General features: G+C 48.9%; 4 protein-coding genes across 4 annotated transcripts; 1 reads left to right on the top strand and 3 right to left on the bottom strand.

Moving 5' to 3' along the window:
- Positions 1-253: 253 nt before the first annotated feature.
- Positions 254-2,007, bottom strand: K460DRAFT_403936 (uncharacterized protein; the record flags this gene model as incomplete). The annotated part of the gene is made up of 2 exons (XM_040936675.1): positions 254-1,602; positions 1,650-2,007. The coding sequence occupies 2 exons, from the start codon at positions 2,005-2,007 to the stop codon at positions 254-256; spliced, it is 1,707 nt and encodes a 568-aa protein (XP_040791222.1).
- Positions 2,008-3,806: 1,799 nt separating this feature from the next.
- On the top strand, positions 3,807-5,281 carry K460DRAFT_353613 (uncharacterized protein; the record flags this gene model as incomplete). Its single annotated transcript, XM_040931728.1, has 9 exons — positions 3,807-3,854; positions 3,917-4,070; positions 4,118-4,174; positions 4,225-4,304; positions 4,357-4,507; positions 4,554-4,646; positions 4,713-4,848; positions 4,898-4,962; positions 5,034-5,281. The coding sequence occupies 9 exons, from the start codon at positions 3,807-3,809 to the stop codon at positions 5,279-5,281; spliced, it is 1,032 nt and encodes a 343-aa protein (XP_040791221.1).
- Positions 5,282-8,963: 3,682 nt separating this feature from the next.
- Positions 8,964-9,306, bottom strand: K460DRAFT_260301 (uncharacterized protein; the record flags this gene model as incomplete). Its single annotated transcript, XM_040927458.1, has 2 exons — positions 8,964-9,103; positions 9,159-9,306. Coding segments are annotated over 2 exons (288 nt in total), but the record flags the coding sequence as incomplete, so codon positions are not given.
- A 1,940-nt stretch (positions 9,307-11,246) lies between these two features.
- K460DRAFT_364655 (histidine permease) lies at positions 11,247-13,715 on the bottom strand. Its single transcript, XM_040933039.1, has 4 exons — positions 13,472-13,715; positions 13,102-13,419; positions 12,444-12,853; positions 11,247-12,331 (listed from the first exon to the last, which is right to left on the bottom strand). The coding sequence occupies exons 1-4, from the start codon at positions 13,626-13,628 to the stop codon at positions 11,594-11,596; spliced, it is 1,623 nt and encodes a 540-aa protein (XP_040791219.1). The 5' UTR covers positions 13,629-13,715; the 3' UTR covers positions 11,247-11,593.
- Positions 13,716-15,322: the final 1,607 nt, after the last annotated feature.

The raw sequence follows: 15,322 nt of genomic DNA, 5'->3' as shown, positions 1-15,322 counted from the left end.
ATGTGCTTGCATTGGAGCAAAAGTCTTGCAAAGGTTCAGCAACCCTGAGAGCACTCCAACAATCTCTTCATTGGATGTATCGCTGTAGAACGTTGATTCCCTTGATGCTAGGTGCTTTCTGCGGAAATCCACACTTTCGCGACTTGGTTACCTCTAAATAATGGCGCAGGAAACAATTTTCAGAACTCATTCATGCTACTCTACAAGGGAATTTTTTATTTAGCAGCCTTTTTCATCATTTACAACTCAGCCATCATGCATCCTGTGCTTCGAGTTCTAGCGGCCGCGCCTGCCTCTTCCTTCTCCTAACTTTCAACCCCTCGATCTCCTTAAACATCTGCTGGCCGTCGTAGATCCAAGCCAACTCGACTCGTTTATGTGCTGGTATAATCTTTCCATTTGCGTCTTCGACTCTGCATTGGGTATAGAAATCCAAGGACGGATAAAGGGTGGGCTCGGCGTCGAAATGTGTAAGCTCCAAGAGACTTCCAATGAGAAGCGTAATGATGCAGACTGAAAGTGTGAAGCCACTGAGGGCGATGTATGCGTAAAGTGTCCCACGACCAACCCTGATCCTATAGCGTGTGTCTGCGAATGAGACAAGCGATGACTTCGCCGGCTGCTCGAAGGCGCCTCTGCTATAAAAGTCCGAAATGTCGGTGGAGTTGGATAAGAATGGCAGAACAGTTTGGCTTAAAATCCCGTTTTGACAGTAAAACAACGTGATGCCTAACAGGTTTTGCAGCGCGTTCGTGCCCTTCCAGTGCGCTTCAATATTCGTGCTCAGGTTCAATCTGCCGATTCGATACATGTGGCCTGCAACTAGGCGACCAAAGAAATTAGTGGGAGAGCCAAGAATGGGATTTGATGCCACAACTCCAGCGGCAGTGCTGTTGGTAGCTAGAATGGCGCTGAGGGCATCCAGGACATCAGCGGCGTTGAGTTTGGCAGGCTGCGGATCTGACTGTACTTCATGCCAGAGTATGCGACCATCCAACCGCTGATAGGCAACAGTAGCAGGCACGTACGAGGCGTGAAGAGACGTCGAAAACCCTCTCGATGATCGCCAGCTAGTGTCATTTTTGCACTGCTTGTTGACAATGAGATTCGCAGGACATGGAATCATCCTGGCATTGATGCTTCCATCTTGCATATCGCTTATGCAGAGAGTGTAAAAAGCTGGACCAGCATTGAAGTCTTTACAATCTAGGGCACTGGCCGTCCCTTTGATATTATCGCGAAACTCGAGCAAGAAAATCTGCTGATTTGCTGAGAGGACCACCTGAGAGTCTGAACTGCGAGACAGTGGCAAATTTGCGTTGACGTTCTGAAACTCCTGTGCGATCAGAATTTCGTGCAGGCAACTTTGATTGGGCTCCAGGCCCATGCCTTTTGCGCATCCTTCATGTCGTGCGACGTCAGGCGTAATATCGATCGCGTGTAGTGGATTCGAAAGGAAGGAGACGTAGCCTAAGTTGAAGAGCATGTCCTCCATAACTCCTAGCTGAGGAGCAACACTACTGTTGAACGGCTCCATGCCAAATGCCATAGGTTTCACCGTGTCACCTATAGCAATATATGTCAATTCGGTATTTACATTGCCTATACTGCATCAGTGTCAGCTATACCTATCGTCGGAACAAACGCACTCATGATTAACACCCCCAGTAGCGGTATTGAAATTTCTGAAACGAGCCGAAGAAGGCTCATCAAGCGCGGTTTCATAGGCCATTCGCTTGGTGGGAGACCTCTTCCGAACGCTAGGACAAGTAGACCAAGTGGCCCTGTGCCAGGTTGCAAAGCCAGAAATTGAGGGAACCCGATACCTTCAGGCCGTGAGATCAAAACCCATTGGACCAAATCGAACGTCGAATGGACCGTGCCTGCGAGGAACAGACCGGCAGCTTCCGAGAAGACGCGTAGTATCAGAATTGTCCTTGCTTGAGAGGCATAGACAATCTTCGATCGCGAGAGTCGTGTTGAGCCGAGGGCATATGACACCGTCATGAAGAAAAAGATAAGTGCAAGGATGGTCGAGGTCCAGGCTAGTATAGTCTGCCGTGCAAGGCCTAAGTATCGTCCATCTTTAAAGGGTACGCGCGTAGGCAGCCACAAAGGTCGCTGTCTTTTAGGTCTTGTCATTGGGAGATACCGTATATGAGCGCAATAAATGCGAAGAAAGCGACGGAAATCATCTCGTGCGAGATACCCACAGCAAACGCTGTGGGGTAACCCTACATCCAAAAATAGGTTTAATTGATGAAGGATTATAGGCTATCCTTGAATAGGTAAAGTGAATGGGGGCCGAATCGTGGAGATGTGCCCGTCTGCCGCAAATTGTTGGACAGAATGTTGCATCAACTAGTGAGTGTGAACATTGGTCCAACCGGTTTTGTTGCACCTTGCTTGGGTTTGATAACATTTCGAAAGGACATCGTGAACGTCCTGTCGCCAGAGGTCTAAGCATGATAGACACTTTGTTGTATCACATCTGAGGACAGATAGTTAAGGTTGTGACTCGAAGAGACCAAAAAGCAAAACATATAGCTAGCAATATTTAGTACCTTGATGTGCTGATTGAAGAACGCCTAGGGCGACGTTTATCGCGAGGGTTTAGGCCCTGACGTCACACGCTAAGTGAAAGCGTCACAGCGCGGCCTCGTATCAAGCGACATCGAACTGATGAAAGAATTGGAAAAAGCAAAGACTAGTAGGTGGGGGCGTGATATCTCGATAAGGGCATGATCGAGGTGAACAATCGCAAGTTAAAGACCTGGAAAAATGGCGAGCAAATGTGGGTATGTGGATTAAGGCGCGCAACAAGGGGTAGCGAGATCCCGGGGCGCAAACCATCAAGCGAAAGCCCAACGTGATGTGGAGCATGGCAGGAACGACATGAAGGATTTTCGGCGTCGTCTAGCCCTCCTCAGCATTTGAGGTCCTAGAAGTCAACGCGATCCTCTAGACAGTGCCATCATAAGGAGCTACAACACTGTTCAAGGAAGCAGTTCAGATGGTATATGGAAGCCCCAGGGCTGCGACCTTGGAGAAACTCCGTTTGACGCCTTACACCTAATATATGCGCATTCAGCAATGAACGCCACAGTTTCAGCTCCAGGCTGGCGTCCACCTCGGTACCACTCTTCAGCCTATTTCATCCGGATCCTACCCGAAGTCATCTCAGCTGGAAACCTCGTGTCAACAGCGCCACAGATTGCGTTTGTGCTCGCCAAACTATCTCTCTGACGCATAATTCAAGAAAGTGGGGAAAGGCCTCATGCTGTCGAATTGCGTTTATCATTTTAGTGGCAGCTGCATATTGCCGCTCGAACCATGACGGTCCACGACCTAAGATCCTGATACCTGGGTTCATCGGGCATCCCCATTCTCGTTCCTGCTCGTGTTATCGATTCTTGGTTAATGCAAGGCTAAGACCTAGCACGGCTAAGAATCAGGGACGGGTGGTATACCTCCCCACACTCAGCAAGCCACGATAACGTACGTGGGACTAATCATCAACAACTGGTGGGGCGCAAATGGTCTGAAACTATCTGCATTTTTCAAATGCTGGTTGATCGGTGAACTCTGACAGACGCCACAAGCCGCATCTAGTTAAGAGAACCGGGCCCACAGAACCACGAAATGAAACATGTCCAGTATTCGCCGTGTGCTACATAACACTAGCATACGTTTGACCCCTGCATTACTAGGCAGTACCGTACCTTTGCGCCAATCTCTTTTAATACACATGTCAACGCGGGTCTCACCTCTATTCTGCAACCAAACCCTGTACAAGCATCATCAGCATGTTGGGAGAGATCAAAGCAACGGTTCTACTTTTCGGTGGTATTGAGGTATGGACTTCATGTACGAAGTGTGTATTGGACATAGATTGACTCGATAACCTCAATTGCAGGTGGACATCAGCCAATTCGATTTCAATGACCACTCTTCTAGAACAAGCAGCATCAAGACTACAAACACTTTACTCATCATTTTGGTAGTGTCTATTGTTGGCCTGCGTCTCTTCGCAAGGGCTGCATTCGTACGCAAGATCTTTGCAGATGATGGTGCGCATCCCTATCATTCATTGATGCCCTGACTGATGGTAGAATAGTTCTCATCTTGCTTGCTACTACATTCACTGTTGCACTTGCCTCCACGTGTCTTTCCGGTAGGTTCCATATGTACACCAAGAAAATTCATACTAAACAACCACGAAAGCTACCCGTTACGGGCTCGGAACACATGTATGGAAACTTCCCCTGACGACGATCATCCAAACCATGAAGAATTGTATTCTAGTGAGTAGCGCGCAGCTTCTTGAAGACATACAGTCGGACTGATACAACACAGCATTTGTATATCTGCCAAGTGCTCTACGCGTTTGCTATCGCTCTCACGAAAATTGCTATCATCTCATCGTACCTACGGTTTATTCAAAATCGAAGATTTCGAATGTCGATGTATGTCATATCGGGTGTTATCGCTGGTCTATGGGTCACAGGTAAGTGCTGTTATCGTTGTACATGGTAATGTACTCATCTTAATAGGGGTATTCGTCACTATATTCCAATGTAGTCCGGTAGCAGGGGCATGGGACTTCACCCTCTCCCCTCCCAGCAAGTGCGTCAACTACGTCAACTGTAAGTATGGTTTTCAGTATGATCAGATGCGTGAGAGATGTACTGACTTCATCTCTACCACCCTAGATCTATACGCTAGCTCCGCTGTAAACATTTTGACCGATATTCTCCTTTGCATACTACCTTGGCCTCATCTCTGGAAGCTGAAGATGCCGTTGAAGCAACGCATCACTCTTTGTGTCCTGTTTGCGGGAGGTATTAGGTATGTCATTCGAAACACTCTGATCATAAGCATGGCTAAAGTTCTACAGTGCTTGCATAGTATGCATTGTTCGAATTGGCTACTTGCACCATCTACGTAACATGGACACTACCTGTAAGCAGATTTCAACTATCCCAAGTCACATATAATGTCTTGCCACAGTTTTTGTCACTGACAAATCTCAGATCAGAGTGTACCTGCCCTTAACCTTACCGTTTGCGAATGTAGCCTAGGCATCATATGTATCAGTATACCTGCTCTCCGTCCCATCGCACAACGTATTTTCCCAAAAGGGTTGCGAACGACTTCATCGTCCAAGGCCCCTTCACGAAGCGTTCCTCTCAGCCATATGACGCCGCGACCAGGCAGATCCACGTTTGATATTGAACACAAGGAAGATTTGTCAGTGTCGCAGGACATTCAGGTCCGATAGTGTATGGCTTCGTATCGAATAAGCTGCTGAAGATGCTTCCAAGCAAGGATGCCCTATCCGCTTGATGGTATCGACATTAAGACTGGCTCCTGCTGCGGTCGTGACGTTTGATTGTAGGAAAAATTCGTTATCGGTCAAGGCCTCCAACTTACTAGTTCCTTCGTTACTTTGGACCCGAGTTGCGAACGGGTATTGTCGAGCGGTGCGAGTGATATACTTGCGATGCACCCCCCTTGTAGAATGGAAAGAGGTCTCTTCACAAATCCGGGGACAGAATGATCCGCCTCTAAGACCAAGTCTATCTTGATCGGAGTGTCTGGCAAAAACGACGAACTCGTAGAGCATCGCCTCGGGTGCTCGCATGCGACACCACATCGTTTTACAAGCTCAGACCGAAAAATTGGCCAGTGCTTGTTCATCTGACAGGAGCCGCTAAAAAGGCCAAGACCACTGCCACCACCATTTCGACGCAAAAGTTGATTGGCTAAAGATCACGACGTCACCGAACAGCTTGCAGAAATCAGGCTGTGCTGGCGATCTTACCACCGGTGAGCAATGACAAAGTTCGTTTGCATCATGGATTATCTATCGCACACCGACTACTTATATGAGGTGCAACCCAGCGTCCCCGCGTCATTGTTACTGCCAACTCTCTCAATAACATCAAATTACTCATCGCGGACACATAAACCAGTATTCGCATCAGCAAACAGTCATACAACTCGGCTTCCAGTTTCGTCATCGACAGCATATAAATACTGCTTGCACCACACACTATTAGCATCGCACTAAACCTGCACCACGCACAAAGTCTACAAACAACAAGCACAATGAAGGTCGCAGCAGCTACAGCCCTCCTCTTCGCGACGCTCGCGCTCGCCAACCCTGCACCAAATGCTCAACCAGGCGCCGAGCCTGCACTCGTCGAAACAAGCGAATTCTTACACAAAGCCCAACTCGAAGCTCGCAAGAAGGGAAAAATCGGCAGCGGAAGCAAGAATTCTAGTGCTTCGGATATCATGACACCGAGTCGCGCATTGCAACTGGGCGCACTGGGACTCGGTGTTGTGGAGGTTGTGAGATTGTGGGGTTAGGCGGCCGCAGGATTCTAGCGGTTGCTTCCAAATTTGTGGGTCATTTCTGGCGAGTAATCCGGGAACGAGTCAAGGAACAGGGCCTAGACTGTACTGCAATTCCTTTTCTTGTTCAATGTTCTCCACTGCACGATACCACGACAATTTATTCATTTTTAAGACAATAATACATATGCGTACTCATACCCATTCGCCATGTCATACTGTGATCTTGGTGTGATCTTCCTGCCATCAAGATCTTGTTATTGGCGGCAAATTTATCTGCCGTCATAACTTTCTAAATAGTAGTCACCCTCTCGAGGATCGACTATTCATGTTCGTGAAAACTTGCTAAGCGTGACTTGAACCCTACCGTTGCTTGACATAGCCACAGTGCTGCCTTCAGTGTGGTGCTGCTACACGTACGTGCTTAACCATGTTTTATCCGAAAGTAGAAGGTAGAAAGGATGTGTTACGAGACTATTCAGAGTCTAAGAAAGATAGCGCGCACAGCCACCACGAAGAACAGCACTATATCGTAGTCGATCCTTCGCTTCGACCGCAACAGGAATGAGCTACAGTGTTCATTTCAGGTTTTCTAAGCATACATATAATCTGTTTCCGGATCGTAGGCTTCTAGACTGATGAAAGTACATTTTTTCTCTTCTGTCACAGCCCTAGTCGCACTGTACTCCACTCCCCAATAAACCTTCTTCTCATGATTTTTAAGGGTCGCATCATGCGGATGGTATGCTGCGCTGAGCGCTCCGCTACACGTCGCAGCTAGAGGCATGCGATTATCTGACCTAATAGGACTGATCCATAGACCAGCCATCAAGCCAGCTGTAGCTACGGCGACGAACTATAAAATTCCGCAGATCAAGTACCCAACGTGGCTGATGGAGAAAGGGGCAACTTCAAGCCAGTGGTCCAGTATCTCAACCCGAACAAAGAAGATGGCCTGGCTAGTTAGCCAATGTAGAGGCCCCCAGAAGGCTATATTTACAGCAAAGCAGAGAATTGGCATCCAGAAAAAGTACTCGTCGTGTTGGCCTGTTCCTTCCTTTGGCAAAGTGACCTGAAGCCATGTTTCGGCAGCAACAGCTCATCAGAATCCACTTTTTTCACAGGAGCCGCGTACTTGTAATCGCGTGCTGCTATCATGACGATAAAGTGTTCATTCCAGATGTAATGTGCAGTCGCGAGTAAGAATTTTGGAGTATTGGCCAAAGCGATAAAGCCCAATATATCCCATTCTGAAGGTTGAGTTCTCGGGGGAATTGAACCGTCGGGATTGAGACTTGAGGATTACTAAACCAGCCGCCGAATAAAAATTGAGTGTTTGGTGTGCCCATGCCAAGGAGTTTGATTGCGCTCATGGTTATTCGAAGGTTGCGTCTCGCTATCGAAGGTCTATTAGGAGGAATAGTCCTGGGACTACAACGATGCATGAAAATCTTCGGATGGCTAGAAGGAATGCTAAACGTTTGAATTGCATGCATGAAGTGATACTCACATTGCTGTATTTATTTACCAACGGCGTAGTCCAATTGTTCGAAACCAGTACGGATCAAAAGTGTCGACTTCAGTTTTTCGTTGCCCCGAAGTTCTGACTCTTTTCTTTCCGCTCTAGCCAGCATCCAATACGTCGCGCTAGAGCATGAACGCTTTATGATATTAGCTATCACAGTCAATTAGTAATCCAAAACCCGTATTCTAGCTTGCATCGCTCCGGCATTCGCTTGCTGAGGCAGTGATCGACCTTGGCATTGTCGTACTTTGGAAGATACCTAACGCCACCACATCCCGTAAACTCCACACACAGATGAATTTGGATCTCGAGCGCCATTGGAAGTGCAGCCCTCATTACCTTTTTTGGATTTTGATATATCGCGAATAGGCATCACATAAAAAGTAAGCTACTCAAAAGCCGACACCGCCCTTATTACTTTGGTTGTAATTATCTTCTGGTTGTTTAGAAGATGTCGGAACGAGAAGAAGAAGTTGGTGTAGAGTATGTAACGGTTGGTAACGATCGAGGTGGAGGCGGAGGAACTGCACTGATTTGACTATATACGAGGGGAGCGGTAAGTATATATACTACATGCTAGAATTAACCTCGAACGAATGAGATGAATCAATCCTTGATTAACACCAGACTGATCTCAGTATGCCGTTACAGGAAGATTGTTCCATAAAGATAGATCGTTGTCAGTATCAAATGGAAAGACACCGACAATGCGGGCAACAGCAACCTCGAAGAAAGCCGAGAACAAGTCGGCTTGCTCATGATCAGAACTGGTAACTTGAACGGAATCTCAAGGCCTAAGGTGAGGCAAAGAGCATAAGCAGGAAAACACAGTCACATTATCATCAAAAAGCACTCAAGATATTCGCATGAACTTTGTATTAAGTTCTAATACTCATACATACAACCGACCAAGATATCAACAAATAGAATGTACATGTGATACAGACTCTCCATCTTGCACCCCGGCGACCAAACGCCAATGTATATACACCAACCGAGGCTACTCATTCATGATACAGCTAATATAGTACATGTTGTGAGCCATCATACCCAGCGTCGCTTAAGCGGAGGCAGCGGGCGCGGGTGCGGGCGCAGTGGGGTTGACGTTGGAGCAGATGAGAGCCTGTCCGAGGATGGGGACGAGGCAGCACTTAGCCTGCTGGCCCTTGTCGGCGCAGGTGGAGATGAAGGTGTTGACGTTGCTGGGGGTGGTTGGCGCTAGCAGGGTGTTAGCATACTGATTGCTTCATGTCTGTTCGATGAGAAAACTTACGGGGAGCGCAGTCCAAGTTGGCGAGGTTCAGGATATCAGTCGCGCAGCAGACGGGAGTGCCGGAAGCGCAGAGGCCGACCTGGCGCTCCTCGACGACGGGAGCGGCGAGGGCTGCGACAGCGAAAGCGAGGATGGTGGGGAAGAGCATCTTGATTGTTGGTTGGTTGTTGTGGTGGAGGTTGAAGATGGAAGATTTGAGTGAAGAGTGATTGTTTGATTGATGTGGAAGTTGTTGATGTGAATGGATGATGTGCGATGATGGTCAATTGTCGACATCGCGCTGCCCTCTTTATACATCTTCTGAGCAGTCTGTCCAGGGGTCGGTCCAAGATCAAACTACTTGCCTACCAGAGAAATAGCATGGCCTTCGTCATCGAGCATCCGCTACCCAGAGCATGATCGTCATCGACATTCAGATGAAAAACGGTCAAGCCTGTCCAGAACCGGATCCACATGATGGTTCAGGGGCAATCTACACCTCCAATATCCCCAGGGCGGGTCCGTACCTGGTAAAAAATGACGTCGATCACGATATTTTCAGCTTCAATGCACCCATGGAGCTATGTCAGTGGCTGAAGCGAACGTTGAGATATCGTTTAGACCGTTGATCTTGAAACGTGCACGTACGGGTGGAGCGGCTGTAGCATGGAGAATTGACAGGCATCATTCGAAGATCGATGTCCAGTCTTGTCTGTACGTGGTAGTGATGTGTGGTGATACTGAAGCGACGGACCGGTCGGGCGAGCACACTGCGCTGGCGCGTATACTTGCCACGGAATATACATATGACACGTCCCCTGCAGGCACGATACATCCGCATACATCCGCCTAATGAGATCTTTCGAGACATGGAAGTCTGCAGTATGGTATCTGCTGAGCCTCATACGTTGGTGACGTCGAAAGCGCCAGGGTGTCGTCGAAACGAGCTCTTGTTTGCAACGTTAGCATAGGTGCTCATCTCCGGGGAGAGACCGTCTAGGGCTGCCAATTTCAGAGAGTGTGGAAGCTATCCGGGCCTCTTGTGGGTGTGTGGGCGAACCACGGTAGCGGCATATAGGGCGAGTGTGTAATCCGGTCATGTAAAGGAGTAGTTGGCCAATTACCGCAGATTCTAGATCTACAGCCACGTTGACAATCCGGGGTTTGGTTTGTTTGCGGCGAATATCTAATGCGCCCCCAATGAAACCAGCCATATTCAACTTGTTCTTTCTTTCTTTAGCTCAGGAGTTCTGCTCGAAGTGGATGCCTCAACGGCATGATGTGGCGACAAAGTGTCACCGCGCCGTTGTTGAACCATGTGGGTGACGATGATAGGGGTGTCGATCACACTGACAGGAAACGTCGAACAAGGGTTCTAACAGGGTATTGCGACGAATGAAACTCCGCGGATGCTTCTAGGGAAAAGCGGAGCATTAGAAGGACCTGAGGCAGCTCGCTTAGCGGGTGATATACTGCAGGGGTAAAGACGTATAGGTTTCTCAGAGGTAGTCACAACCTACCGAATGGAATTCTAATGATCGCTTTTGTCAACTTCTCTTCGCCATCAATCCGTTCGGGGGCCAAGTAGTGTAGGGTTCCGCTTGCCATGCGTTATACGGACCGAATCGCGGTCGTTACCGGCGAGGAGTGTTGTCGTGAAGAAGACGGTACTTCACATGTGGAGCCGCGACCGTTACGCCACATAACGCGGCCCAGTACGCCTTCCCCGTTCGAGAGAAACGGCCGGCTTCCCTGGCACAGATCTACGTCACCACATCGGCCCTGTTCCTGAGTCCTGAACGCGCAGCAAAGTCTTCGCGAAGGAGATTTACATCATTATACATAATTCGACCAATCGAACTGGCACTTCAATCTATTTCAGGGCTTACGCTTGCCCTGCGCCTTAGGGAAATTCAGAAGCGAGGTGCATTTTTCCATGCGATCTCTACGCGAGGCTTCCATCCTGGTACCGCAGACAGATGCACAGAATTTGGAGCGTAGTTACTTGTCGCCACGAACAGCGGGACAGGAAGGATTGGGTCGTAGGAGAGTTGGTGTCTAATGAAATTAAACAGGCCTGTGCCAACACTGGTGACATCAGATAATGAAGGGGCCATCTCTTACCGTGTAAACCATGATTCCATCCGCGGCGACTAAGGAGGCACAGCTCGAAGCTTGATACAAGTCACACACCAAAGGCCTCCCCTCGAAACCAGGTGTACACGGCGAAGCTGTTTTTGGTACTATGCGTCGTCCCTTTACCCCGACGGTGGGATGTTTGCATGACCGACTGAAAATAGTACGTTCAACAATGGCAAGTAGACATTATCAGTATTGGCTCTGAAATAAAAGTACCTGAACAACAAACGCCTTACAATGCAACAACCATAACACGCTATGCTATGCAACGTGATTCAAAACACTGTCCCTGCACCAATGCATTAGAAACAGCAAACCTAAAACTTGTTCATGAGCTTCTTCCATGTGCTCGCAGAGCTCTCTTCCCACGTCTCCGAAATCTCGTCTTCAAACTTGCCCGTGAATATATCGGCCTCGGCAGGCTTCACAAACTTGCTCCTGGTTATGAGCTTGTGGCCGATATACAGAACAGAGAAGAGAATCAGGCTGACATAGGCGATGAAGAAGTCCTCGGTGTTCCAGGGCACAAACGCAGTAAATCCCTGGGTTAGGGTGATGATTGCGCAGAAAGTGAGTCCGTAAATCGCAAGGCCTCGGCCGCCCCAAGACTTGTATGGAAGAGTGTCGCGGCCGATATTTTGCGCCTTGAGTGCGCGCATGAAGCCGAGATGACAAATAAAGATGCACGTCCAGGCAATAAAACCAGCAACGGATACGATGTTCAAAAGCCAATTGAACGCCTGCCCACCGTTGGATGAGAGATTCATGTAGGCTAGAAGACCCATGGCAGCGGTGACGGCGGTTGCGTAGTACGGAACACCTCGTTTCGATGTGCGCTTGAGGAAAGCCGGCCCGCAGCCCTCCTCTGCGAGACCGACGAGGACACGACTACCGGAGTAGACGTTAGAGCTGGCAGCAGACAAGACAACGGTAAGGAGGATGGCGTTCAGGATATCCGGAAGAGCGCTGACACCGGCCAGCTGAATAGCGATGACTAGGGGGCTAGCGCCAGCATTCGTACCACCTGCAGTAAGCGTCTCAAGATCGTAGGGTACCTAGGGTAAGTTAGTCTCGTGTCAAGTGCGATTGGGGGATAGACTGAAGCATAGCAAGGCCGTATGTGACGAGGCAATGAATCAGTCCATCAGTATACACAAGAAGACTTACCAAGATACCAATGAAGAAGATCGTGAAAACAAAGAGCGGGAAAATACTCCAGAAAGTACGTCGAATAGCTTTAGGCATCGTCACACGCGGGTTGGCCGATTCTCCAGCACCAATGGCGCAAAGCTCAGTTCCTTGGAATGCGAAACCAGCCTGGATCAGAACGGTCCAAAAGCTTACAAACTTTGCAACGGATCCTTGAGCGAGATCGCTAGGAGCAAAAGCACCAGGCGAATCCCAGTATTTGAAACCTAGATATCCCTGTTTACCGACACCAGCGTTTACACAGATGGCGAAGATCCAGAAACCAACAAGGGCGACGACTTTGATCAAGGCGAACCAGAATTCGAATTCGCCGAAGATATCGACGGGCAAGAAGTTGACGGCGGTAATTGGAACCCAGAAAATGGTGACTAAACGAGGCGGTACGGTTAGCAAAGCCCCATGCGATTCTAAGGAATGTATGTAGCGGATGGAAAAGGGAGAGTGGACCACAGCTCTCAAATGGTATGCCTAGAGCAGTTCTCGCGAAACTTTCAGATCCAATGTAGAATCTTGAAAGATCCGCAGAGTCCTCCTGGCATATTTGAAAGACCCGTATGTCCTCCGTACCGCAATCCTGTGTTGTTCCGCATGCAATTCATACAAGGGAGGGGCTTACTGAAGATTCCAATACTCAAATCTGCGTTCCACCATTGAATAATGAGCCCAGCAGCTGTAAGTTCGAGCGCGTACGTGGTTGCCCAGGAGAACCAGTATATCCATCCCATGGAGAAACCAAGACTGGGGTCGACGAAACGGGAAGCGTATTGTGTAAATGCACCGCTCACAGGAAGATATGTTGCCATTTCTCCAAGACTGAGCATGACCGAGTATACGAGGGTACCGACGAAGATGTATGCGAGGAGTAAGCCAGCAGGGCCAGCTTTTGCGAGGGAGCCACCGCTAGCAATGAAGATACCAGTGCCAACAGTTCCACCTAACGCCAGCGTTAGTTCGAGAAGAATACAAGATAGGATGGCGAGACTCACCGATAGCGACGAACTGTAAATGCCTGCTGGACAGCTTTCTCTGTAGCTCTCCTGTCGGAGGAGTAGACAGCTTCTCAACATCGCTCGCCGAATGCGCAGCCATCTTGTCCGAGTGATCATGCGCCTTGGGCTCGATTCCCTCAGCAGCAGTTGCCATCTTGGCCGTAAGTCGACAATGGACCCGGGGATTGGGCTTGACGTTTGACGTTTGAAGGTGATGTATAGAGTCGCGATATGAGCTATAGATCAAGCGCACAGGAACTCGGGACGGAACAGTATTTCAATGGCGCGCACGACATTCTGTGGAGTCATTTTTCTCCACCCTAGGAGCCAAACGGGAAGCTATCGGAGTACTCCACGCTCTGGAAAGCGCGTCGACCATTCAAATTTTCATCGCGGTCCACTTGGCGGGGAGCATCTTCGCGTATCCCGCGCCAGATGCTGATGTTGATCCGTGATGGTAGCATGATTAGCAGTAAGAAATTTTCGAGCAGGGATTGCGTGCATCGGCTACGAACGGGTCGTCGCCGCGCCGCTCGTGTCGACGTTAACGCGACGGAAAACCGAAGTAATCATCGGTATCGCGGGAATAACGCGTAAGAGCTTGTACCTGAGTGCTACGGCAGGAAAAATTTGCAGTCTAGTAGCCTTTTTTTCGGTATGATGGGCGGCGGATAAGGCGTTCGGGAATAGTTCGAGGGTCGGTCCTTCATCGGGTGAGGGTAAGACGGCTCTTGGCATCGAATCACACCTCGTATATCGCCAAAAAACCCACCCGTCCCGTATTTACCCCTCGGAAGTGACCGAATGCTGGCCATTCTGTCACTGATCCATTTGACTAACTGCTGATAAGTCTTTTTCCTCGAATGAAAAATGACTCCGCATTTATTGAGGAAGAGCACTACGCCGCGGTTTTCATTGAGGCGCTTATGTTCCATCACCATAACACCATAATATACAAAGCCATTGCAATCAAATGAAGTTACAGGAGAATGAAGAGAAGAGCAACATTATTCATGAGTCGACGCAAGCGATGTACATCTGAACATGCAGGTGAATAACCTACGCTAAACACATTTGGGTAAGGTTTCGTAAAGATAGCTGGAGGTCACTGAATCGTGCACTGGCGATCTGTATCCACTGTCATCACGAGGAGGGAAGGCCTGAAAGCTTATCAGGCACTTGTATTGCGAAATCAAGCGGCAACTGCCACAAACAACCTCAGAGCCGCATGCAGCGTACATAGGTACATAGGTACATAGGTGCTGTCTTATTTTCGAGACACCAGATAGGACACATCGTCAGACGACCTCCTAGGCCGAGATCAAAAGGAGACGATCTGCATCGACCGATCGAACTGGCCGGAGATCCAGTGATTGTCTTTATACCCCAAGGCGACCGTCTAGACGCTCCGTCCCAAACGTCTACGATCACTAATGATACAGCCTAGACCGGACGAACACTACCTATGTCTTAGCTGAAAGCGTCTTTCCCAACACACCAACTCACACATCAGAGGAAGCAGGGTGTATCCGAGACCCTTTCGAGACCTTAGAAAGACCCGTGACCTCCGCATATGGCTGATCCTCGTCTTCCCTGGGTGGTATACATTGCAAGGCGAAGAAAGTACAGCTCAAAGAGCTAGCAGGGAAGATAAGGGGCAATGTCACACGTATGCCCCACGATGAGGAAGTGGAAGAAGTAAGACATCAAACCCGTCATGAGTCAGCCCCTGCAAAAAGATTGGGGGCAAGTAATGGTGGTGGTGGTGAACGTTATCATATATACCCCATGACCCGCATTACCGAAGTGGTCATCTCATCTTCTCTCATCTATCTATGTATACATCGC

Source organism: Cucurbitaria berberidis (assembly GCF_010015615.1).
Source record: "Cucurbitaria berberidis CBS 394.84 unplaced genomic scaffold K460scaffold_2, whole genome shotgun sequence".
NCBI classification, from domain to species: Eukaryota; Fungi; Ascomycota; class Dothideomycetes; order Pleosporales; family Cucurbitariaceae; genus Cucurbitaria; species Cucurbitaria berberidis.
The sequence above is the reverse complement of the archived record's forward strand: the minus strand, read 5'-3'. Positions and strand labels throughout refer to the sequence as shown.